The sequence below is a fragment of the Muntiacus reevesi genome, chromosome 15 (assembly GCF_963930625.1).
Source record: "Muntiacus reevesi chromosome 15, mMunRee1.1, whole genome shotgun sequence".
Lineage (NCBI taxonomy): Eukaryota > Metazoa > Chordata > Mammalia > Artiodactyla > Cervidae > Muntiacus > Muntiacus reevesi.
In genome coordinates, this window is record NC_089263.1 from 57,525,809 (window position 1) to 57,536,934 (window position 11,126).

Here is an 11,126-nt window from a genome sequence, read left to right on the forward strand (position 1 = left end):
CAAGCTTATAACATGCCAGACACAAAGACTCTTCAGTAGACAATCCAGCACACAACACAGCACTGTGGTTAAGAACAGGGGCTCTAACTAGCCCAGGTGGGATGCATGAGACGAGTGCTCGGGCCTGGTGCACTGGAGGACCCAGAGGAGTCGGGTGGACAGGGAGGTGGGAGGGGGGATCGGGATGGGGAATACGTGTAACTCTATGGCTGATTCATGTCAATGTATGACAAAACCCACTGAAATGTTGTGAAGTAATTAGCCTCCAACAAATAAAATAAAATTAAAAAAAAAAAAAAGAACAGGGGCTCTAGAACTAGACTCCCAGGGTCCAGATCCCGTCTTCTCCACTTAACTAGCTATGACCTTGGTCAAGTTATTAAGCGACAATTTATGCATCAATTTCCAAAGTATAAATTTCAAAGAGTTATTGTGAGGATAATACTTGTAAACTACTCAGAACAGTAACTGGCATGCAAGAAGCACAATATATAGGTTTGATAAATCAGAAACCATCATATATGTAATTAAAGCTACCATATGTATATACTTGTAAACAATGACTTACGACTACTTTAAACCTTTCCCTCCCCAAATTTTCTTTTGAAAATTTTCAGTCCTAAGGTGTACAATGCATACCCTGCACCTAGATTCATAAAGATTACACACACGTACACACACTCATACACACACACTCACACACATAAGCTTTTGCTAAACTAGGTATTTTAACACTCATCCCTAACAACTGTAGCATGTAACTCCTAAGAACGAGATCAGTCTCCTGCAAAAGCTCAATACCATTAACACACCCAAGTGATGTGACATTGACACGATATATTATATACATTCAGTGAGGCGGCTCAGCAGTGAAAAATCCACCTGCAACGCAGGAGACATGGGTTCAATCCCTGGGTTGGGAAGATCCCCTGGAGGAATGCAAGAATACTGGCAACCCACTCCAGTATTCTTGTCCGGAGAATCCCATGGACAGAGGAGCCTGGCGGGCTACAGTCCAGGGGTTGCAAGAGTCGCACATGATTTAGCTACTAAGCCACCACCATCACCACCATACATTCAACATCCCAGTCTTCCCACCTGCCTCAGCACACCCCCACAGGAAAAAAAACAACAAAAAAAGAAAAAAGTTACATATTGCAATTAGTTATCAAGTCGTGAGTCTCCTTTAATCTAAATAGTTCCTCTACCTTCATTGTCTTTCATAACTGAACCTTTTTAAAACAAAAAAGAAAAAACAGTACCAACCAGCTAGTTTAACAGACTTTCTCTCCTTTTGGATTTGCCTGACTGCTTCCTCAGTGTCCGACTCAGATTAAGCACTTTTAGCAGGAACGGTACGTAAATGATCCCCGCCTTCTCAGTCCATCACACCAGAACACGTGTGCCGTCAGTGTGACCCATTAATGATGAGGTCAAGTCTGCTCACTCAGTTATGGTGGTGACTGTCAATTTTCTCCACTGAGAAAAAACTTTTTCCCTCTGCAAATAATATGTACATGGCAGGAGACAGTCTGATACCATCTAAATATCAAGATCCTCAACCCTTCTGAATGGTGTCAGCATCAACTGATGATCCTCGCCTGCATTAATTTCTACTATGGTGCTTGAAGACATGGTGATAGTCCATCTTTTACTTTTTATATGTTTCAGTAGTGGCAATCCTTCTCCTTTTCCCCCCTTACATACTTCTTTACTTATTTATAGTGACATGGACTTCAGGTTTTGGTTTTTCTTTTAGTGTGCTATAATTCATTATTGTCATTATCCTTTCTGATACTCAAATTTTCCAGATTTGGCCAATGGGAGCCCCTTCAGACCCAGTCTTGTGTCCTTTTAACATTTCTCCATTAGTCTTTGAGCACTTCCTTGCTTCTGGCACAATACTTTGAATTTTGAAAACATAAATCACTTTTTATTCAGTATCTTATAATAACCTACAATGGAAAAGAATCTGAAAAAATATATAGATGTATATAAAAGAATATGTACACACACACACACAAATGAATCATTTTGCTGTACACCTAACATTGTAAATCAACTATACGTTTTTTTAAAAAAGCATAAGTCACTTTAGACAACTGGTAACCAATAACTAAACCAATCACCTATATACTAAAGTTCTTGTGGGTAAAGAGAGAGAGAAATAACTCTCAAGATACAATTATACCCACCCCCCTACATGGGCCACATCCTAAAATTTTATCTACTGAAAATCTTACAAATACATGCAAGGCACTAAATTAAATACTCAATGCAATTAGGCTACTTTCCCAATCTCTGAAAAGTAAAAATAGAAACGAACAGAAACACCTAACACACCTACCTAGGCGGGGTCGAGGTCGGAAGACCATTTCTAACCCCCTCACTTCCAGTGCACAATTGTCCTGCAACAAGGAGCCCCATGGAACGGACAGAGAAATTGACTGTATGAATCCTTCCGTGACTTCTAAAGGTGCATCTGCTGACTCCAGGATCTCATTGAGACACTAAAGAGAAAAAACAAGTGCATTTTGAAATCACAAGAACAAGAAAGTAAAACTGTTAACTTACTCAAAGAAGAAAGAGAAGAGTGAAAAAGCTGGCTTAAAGCTCCACATTCAAAAAACTAAGATCAAAGCATCCAGACCTATCATTTCATGGCAAATAAATGACGAAAAAGTGGAAAGAGTGACAGATTTTATTTTCTTGGGCTCCAAAATCACTGCAGACGGTGACTGCAGCCATGAAACTAAAACACACTTGCTCCTTAGAAGAAAAGCTATAACAAACCTAGACAGCACATTAAAAAGCAGAGAAATCACTTTGCCGACAAAGGTTCACATGGTCAAAGCTATGGTTTTTCCAGTAGTCACGTATGGATGTAGGAGGCAGAGTACTGAAGAACTGATGCTTTCAAGTTGTGGTGCTGAGGAAGACTCCTGAGAGTCCCTTGGACAGCAAGGTGATCAAATCAGTAAATCCTAAAGGAAATCAACCCTGAATCTGCACTGGAAGGACTGATGCTAAAACTGAAGCTCCAGCACTTTGGCCACCTAATGCAAAGAGCTGACTCATTGGAAAAGACCCTGATGCTGGGAAAGACTGAGGGCAAAAGGAGAAGGGGACGGCAGAGGATGAGATGGCAGGATGGCATCACTGACTCAATGGACATGAATCTGAGCAAACTCAGGGAGATAGTGAAGGACAGGGAAGCCTGATGTGCTGCAGTCTACGGGATCATAAAGAGGCGGACATGACTTAGTGACTGAACAACAAATATGTTTATACATGTTTCAGGCACTAAGGATAAAGAAATCAGAGACCAAGATACAGATGATTCCTGGTCCTCAGTAAGCTGACAAAATAGCTTATTATGAAAGACGCATGTGATGAGTTGCAAAATGGAGGAAATACACTGGACTACTTAAGCATGTAAAAGAACCTAATCTGAAGATTCAAGGCAGGGCACCTGAGGAAGTGCTATTTAAAGCTGAGACCAGAGAACTGAGGAGTTAATTGCACACAATGGTCCAGACAGATACAGTAGCATGTAGAAGGATTCAAAGAAGGCAGAGGTCAGTATGTGCAAATACGTATATCTGAGATATACAAGAGTATTTGGGCAGAGGGAAAAAGCTGCTTTAGGCTTTAGTGAAGCATGCCAGGCTGATGAGCCAGAGATAAGGCTACACAGATAAGGGTGAGCGGGATCCAAAAACCCTTGTAATTAATGTTAAAGAGTCTGAAATTTATCTCAAGGGCAATGTGAAACCATTGAAAGGTTTTAAGCAAGGGTGCCATGATGAGAAAAGAACTATTCAGTGAGCCACTCATAGGAGGAAAGCAAAACTCAAGCAGAAAGACTGTTATAAATAAGAGAAACTAAGAGAAATTGGTTTGGCAAGGATGGGGACAATGAGGAAAGCAAGAGGTGGATGGATTTTTTTATAACATATTAGGAAGTAGAAATAACTGGCATAATGAGTAGTAAAGAAAATAAGGAATGAAAAATAATTCCCAAGTTGCTGGCCTGGGCAACGGCTTTGACAGTGGTGCCGCATACTAAGTTAGGGGAGGGAGAGGTGAGAAGTTCAGTTCCGGAGAGTATATTTGAGCAGACCCCCAGGTGGAGATGTCCAGGACACAGGTGGGTGTTCTGGTCTAGAGTTCAGAGAGCCATGTGGGCCTGTAATAGAGGGGCTTTGTAAACACAGAAGGTAAATGAAGCCACAGGAGTGAGGAGAGAGAGACCTTCAGAACTAACATAGAGAAAAAAACCAGAGATCTAGGACAGAATCCTGATGAACACCAACATTTAAGAAACAAATTAAGAAAAAGGAACTTGCAAAGTGAACAACAACAACAGAATAATAAAGATAAATAATAAAGAGAAGCAGAAAGAAAATCAAGGGACACTCTTGTCCCAGAAAACTGTGGAAACATAACATAAAGAATGATTAAGTGCAACAAAAACTAACAAGAAGTCAAAGATTTTTTTAATGTCCACTGAATTTAGTGAGTTAGGGTTTAGGTGATCCCACTGAGAGCAATTTCAGTAAAGGGTTAACTACAACAGAAGGACGACAGATGGATATAAATATGGTTAGAAAAATAATTAAATGGTTTTTTTTTAACAGACAATATACTTTTACATTTAAGCAACAAATATTTATCAAATACTAATCTACATGAAGATGGTTCCTGTATGCCATATTGCATAAGGGTAGTGTTGTAACTCTTCATCTACAAAGTTCACGTTGAACGTGGAGATTTAGAATGGCGCCCATTATTTCACGTTACTACTTTAATAGGCTTTCTTCCCACTGGTATTTGTGTGATCCTACAGATTTCCTAGAGAGTACATGGACATGGCTGGTTTTAAAGTATAAGTATCCAGATCCCTAATCTCCAAATGGGCTTCCCTGGTGGCTCAGTGGTAAGGACTCCACCTACCAAGCAGCAGGCTCGGGTTCCATCCCTGGGTTGGGAAGATCTCCTGGAGCAGGAAACGGCAAGGTGCTCCAGTATTCTTGCCTGGGAAATCCCACAGACAGAGAAGCCTGGGGTGCTACAGTCCGTGGGGTTGCAAAGAGCAGGACATGACTGACGGACACAGCACACACGCAATCTCCAAATATGTTCTTTCCTAAAATGGACCTAAAGTGGCATCATGTTGGGTCCTCTTTCCATATTCCCGTGTACAGTCCCCCTCTCCCACTGAGCCCAAAAATACGAGTATCTTTTCCCCCTCCTGAATCATCCCTTAGGCTCTGCCTAGGATATAAAAATCTTCAGGCAAAACCACCAATTAAGTCTTCTGGCCTTTCCCCACCTGTATACATTTTTTGGCATTGCCATAAAAAAGATCAAAGAACTAAGTGATTCTGTTACTGCAAAATCCCTACAATTCTCATCTACTTATTAATGACCAGTGTTTCTCAAGTTTATGACTATATTAAAAGTTTAGAAATTTATGCTGTACCCTATGAAATTCTAGTTGTAAGTATATTCATCCATGGATACCTGAAGAAAGCAGAAGAGAGGAGAAAACACACCCAAAACATCAATAAATATATTTCTAATAAAAGTTCTTATGTTTATTCAAATGTATAATATTTATATTGTTTTGATCAACTGCACTCATAACTCTAACAACAAAACAATCCAGAGGAAAAATTTAACACTTAAAAGTTTAATGATATGTGAAGGAGATACTGATAAGATCAACATGGTAAGTCCTGGAGTAACCACTTAAATGGCCAAAAAATTCAAAAAAAGGAAAAAGAAAAAATAGTGAAGAAATCATTGTGGGAATTAAAATGTTACACTAGAAAAATATTCACTTAATGCAAAAGAAAGCTTAATAGTGACAAAAATTTTCAGTATGATAATTTAAATTTAGTTACATGTCTTATTATAGAGAAATGATAGCATGATAAAAGATGTAAGAATATTAAAATACATGAATTAGGATAAAATATATGAATTACAAAAAAATCGTGCAGAGAAGTGGAACAGACATGTGAGTTCAACAGAAAAACATACACTGTTAAATTTCTAGCTACTAATGATGACCTTGTTTAAATATGTTTATGTATATAATGGTGGATATTTAGATCTTACTGGGTTTAAAAAAACTATATTTTTATGATATAAGTATTTACAACACAACAAAAATTATCCTCAACTATTTAAACTTATATGGAGAAGGAGATGGCAACCCACTCCAGTACTCTTGCCTGGAAAATTCCATGGATGGAGGAGGCTGGTAGGCTATAGTCCATGGGGTTGCAAAGAGTCGGACACGACTGAGCGACTTCACTTTCTTTCTTTCTGTAGTTCCTTTTGGAGAAGGAAATGGCAACCCACTCGTGTTCTTGCCTGGAGAATCCCATGGACAAGGGGCCTGGTGGGCCGTGGTCTATGGGGCTGCAAAGGGTCGGACACGACTGAGCAACTAACACACACACACATGCACACACACTTAAACTTATAATGAAAAAAATTTAAGTCAATTTAAAAATGGACAAGGAATATAGTAGTTTTTCAGAAATTTCTGAAAGAAAATTGGGCAAAGATGTTTTAAGAATAGTCTTAAAAAAAAAAAAAGAAGAGTCTTAAAACATAGTAGCGCAAAAGAAAAAAAAAGAAAACAAAACACAGTAGCTCTGTCCCTTACGAGCTGGGTGGCTCTGGACAAGTTTTTAACATGAGTCTCAATTTCCTCATCCATAAAACAGCCAGCCAGCCAGCCAGTGCATGCTCAGTCATGTCCGGCTCTCTGCAACCATTCCGGCAAGAATACCAGAGTGGGTTGCCCTTCCCTATTCCAGGGGATCTTCCCAACCCAGGGGTCGAACTCGTATCTCTTGTGTCTCCTGCACTGACAGGCAGCTTCTTCACCAACTGTGCCAGCTGGGAAGTCCCGTCCATAGAACAGGGAAAAGAGCAATTTCTCAAGGTTACTGTGAGTGTAAATGAAATAACACGTAAAGCTACCAACATGGCCCCTGGTACCAAGTGCCAACTATTGTTCCTTGTCTTCCACGGTGCCTAGCTAGCACAATGGGAAGCACTATTGGGAATTTAAGGTGTGCTTGGCAGAATGAAGAAAAGCAAACGTAAGTTGTACGCTTCTTTTTAATACTTATCATGAGACTAACTAGGAAAAGAATACCTCCTTATTAGTTTAAACCCAGGCATCACCATTCAAATAAAGTTAAAACAGATGCAAAAGTTGTACTGTACTTAATACACAAATGGATATCTGTTTTCTGACTCAGGCCACACATCAGACTGGTACCAAGAGAAGACTAGCAGTTCCACAATGGAAGAGTGAAGAGTGGTACCCTTGGTTGGATGTTCCATTTCAATGCACTGACACTTGCGCATATAGTCTACATAATAAAAACAGACCTTTACACAGTAGAATCTCTGTGAGAGACAGAAAATGACAGTAAGTCTCTGAGTTTCTTATTATCAAACATTTAGGAATTGAATTTAAAGATAATAAGCAATTTTCCTCTTCACAAAGATTAGAATTTTAAACACACCTACCTTTTATGTGATGACACATGGCTATCAGTAGTATATGCTATTATACTCTAATAGCAGTATTACTCCAAAAAAACAAAACATAACTTCTTTTTTTGAAGGTAAAAAGTGAATTTATTTAGAGAGAAACACACTCCACAGAGTGTGGGCCATCGCAGAGGGTGAGTCTGGCGGCCCACAATCTGTCATTTAAAAGTAAAGATACCACTTCATTAATGAGTGAGAAAAGTAGCTTCTTTTCAAAGGGTATTTCTACTATGGAGAGGACATTTTAAAAACTTACATTTGAAAAAAAAAAAAAAAACTTACATTTGTAAATGTTTCCATTGTTATATGATTTTGTAGCTGCAAAAATATCTATTAAAATCCTATTTTTTAAGTCATTATCTAGACAGGTTACAAAGGTTTGAAAACATGAAAAATTATCTCAATAAATTTAAAGTCTTTTGAACAAAGTTCTTAAAAAGGGGTTTTAAAGTTTATATATATATATATATATACACACACAACATCATCCAACTAATTAGCAAGAATAACTGATTGTGATCAAGGAAGAAGGGAATGTCAAAAGTGATTTCAACACAATTTTGTGCATAACTGACAGATGAGAATTGAAACCTCAGAACACTGTCAGTAAAAAAAAAAAGAAAAGAACATTGTCAGTGACAGTATTCTTCCATTTGGATCTATAAATCTCTGTGAAGTATCTTTTTTTTTCATCATGAAAGTCATTAAAATCAAAGGTCAGAAGTAAATGAATTTGGAATCAGAAGTTTAGTTATATCTAAATGTCACACCAAGATTTATCTTGGTCATTAACACAGTCATTGACACTATAATTAAAGAAATCAGCAACAGCCGATGTTTACTGGATACTTTATTCAACATTATCATTTTGGCTGGGCATGTTCTTCACCTTCAAGAAGCAGAATAAAACATAACCTTTGGATTAAGTCCAACCATAAGTTTTTTTTCCAATGATCCTGAAGTCAAATTGCAAAATTCAAATATTACCACCTGTAATTTTCCTATGAGGATTAAATAAAACCTCACAAATGAGAGTGCCCAGATAGTACCTGAAATAAACAAATGCTCAATTATATTAACTGCTCCTTCTTTGGCTTGAAGCCATGTGATTAATGACGAAATAACAGGCCTAGGAATTAGACTTGAATTCTCACTATACCACTTGCTATATGTGTGACATAATAATCTCAGGCAAATTATTTAACTCCGTCTGTAAAATGGAAATATGAATACCCACCTTATAGGGTTAACGTGAAAAGTCATTAAAGAATAATGCATACATACAACACTGTAAATCAAGTATACTTCAATAAATAAATGAATACTAAAAATTAGAAAATAATGCAGCAAAGTCATTTGACCTAAACAAGACTGTTAATCAGTGCCCAACCCTCCTCCTTCAAGATAGCCTAGTCATAACTGTACCAAAAGAACAGACTTACAGGTCAATGAATTTTAAAATATCCATCAGAGTCCCTATCTTTTGGTAAGAATTATGGCAATGGAGTTCCCTGACACAGCGCCTGGCATGGAGACAACACTCCATTAATATTTACTGAACTCAGGTGAATTACTATATCCACTGTCACTGTTGTAACTGGCAGCATGGGCGAGCCCCGGAGGGTCAGGGGAGGACTTGGTCCTCCTGTTACTCAAGCCAGGATTCTTCCCACTATTCTGTGTGCACTCTCCCTAGTTGAGGTCATCCACTAGATGATAAAACTATATGCTTGTTTATACCAGTACAAATTCATTCACCGGTCATAATAAGGTGTTACCATAATGTAAGTTATTCGGGGTTCTATGACTTAGGAAGTCATTACTCTGTTAAAATGCTTTTACATACAAGGAAAAACCAAAACAAAGCATTTGAGCTTTTTACACAACTTACACTAAAAAAAAGTTTCCTTTTCTTTTGCCCAATTACCACAGCAAAGTCACCTATGTTGATGATTTCCTTAACGTAAACTGTGTTGGAAAGCTTTTAGAATAGTAACAGAACAATGATACTTCAGAACAGTAAAACCAATTCAAACTGTGAGCAGCAAACTCTAGTGGAACAAATAAAGAGTTGGGGAACGGTGGAGAGCCCCTTCATTCTTGCCAAACTCAAAGCTGAAATACACATCAAGTAAAATACTATGCGCTGAGAACACAGGGATGCAGGTACAATGATACATGAAGTACCTGTTAATATGAGTCAATTCACAACCCCTGGATGACAAGCAGAAGACAGGTTTTTAAGAGTGCAGCTTCAGCACTTTTGCAACACCCGCTTTTACGATCTGTCACGGTGAAGCAAACAGGCACAACCAAACATCCCCATTAGGGCCACACGACCATCCAACGATGGGCCTTTACAGGAGCGAAAGCAACAAACCGGCAGAGGAGACCTAAGTTTCTTCTAAATGCCAGACGCTGGACTGAGGCCGCGGGGTGAAAGGGACCAACCCCAAATAAATAAAGGAATACCCAGGCATTCTGACATCCCCGCAAGTCCTCCCCACCCTCGGTCTTTCCGGGGAGTGTCATGCCACGAAATACGACTTGTCTGCACACAACCCCGAAATCCCTCCTACTCTAAAGGGGCGGCAGAGCACGGGTCACTTCCTTCCATGGACTCCTTTCAGCCAGCTTCACAGACCCCCACCCCAAACCACGGACTCCACTGATGGCCGCAGTGTGGACTCCATTACCTCTGCTGAGTTTCTAGAACACGTGATTTGGAAGGGCAAACTTGCTAGAAACGGACTGAACGACACTTGTTACACGTTTCTCGGAGTCCTACCCTACCTGGAGCCAAACAACCCCCAGGGAGGGACGGAACGTCACCCGTCCTCGATGACACTGGTTCAGATCACCCTGAGGAGGAGACTGTGTCCCCCTCCCTCCACCCCGGCTGGCCGCCAGCACCTCTTACCCATTTGTCCAAGGGGACCTGAGCGAGGGACCCAGTGCCCTGGTACAGGTCCAGGCTGAGCTGCTCCAGGCTCAGCTTCTCCTGCAGAAAGTGGCCCAGGTACCTCTGCAGGAGGTACCGACAGGCCCTCTTCTTGATGGACTCCGAAAACGGCCAAGGCATGATGAGGGCTGGCAGCTGGGCCGGCAGGGCTGCGGGCGGCTCCGGCCTGGGGGCTCCGGCCAGGCTCCTGCTCCAGGCCGCGGCTGGGGCAGCGGCGGCGGCGTCCCGGGGGCCGGCCTGCCCAGGCCTCGGCGAAGCCTAAGCCCGGGGAGGCCCCTCCATGCCCGCTCGGCGTCGGGCGTCCCTCAGGGCGACCCCATCGCCTGTGTGGCGCCGCTCGTGCTAGGCCTGGAGGGGACAAGTCGCGGAAGAGTCCCTGTTAGCCCCAAGCCCGGGGGCCGGGAGGTATCGGAGGAGGGTCCTAGTCGGCACTGGAGAGAGGGTACAAGAGAGCACGCGGGGAGACGGCAGGGCCTGAGGCCACGGTGAGGCGGACACCTCCACAGAGGCCGCGCAACGAATTTGTTGTCATCCGCGGGGCGCGCGCTCCCGGTTCTGGGACGCTCCCGGCGCGGCGCGT

At 41.1% G+C, this 11,126-nt stretch overlaps 1 protein-coding gene across 3 annotated transcripts in view; it reads right to left on the minus strand.

The window, feature by feature from the left end:
• ATG2B (autophagy related 2B) overlaps window positions 1–11,107 on the minus strand; it is a 74,895-nt gene extending 63,788 nt beyond the window's left edge. For 2 of the 3 annotated variants that reach the window (XM_065905984.1, XM_065905983.1), the window contains exons 1-2: window positions 10,505–11,107; window positions 2,348–2,510 (exon numbers count right to left, since the gene is read on the minus strand). In XM_065905984.1, coding sequence (XP_065762056.1) covers window positions 2,348–2,510; window positions 10,505–10,666 — 325 coding nt within the window. In that variant the 5' untranslated portion in view covers window positions 10,667–11,107. The remainder of the gene's footprint in view (window positions 1–2,347; window positions 2,511–10,504) is intronic. The other variant, XM_065905985.1, reaches the window with a different exon arrangement.
• Window positions 11,108–11,126: the final 19 nt, after the last annotated feature.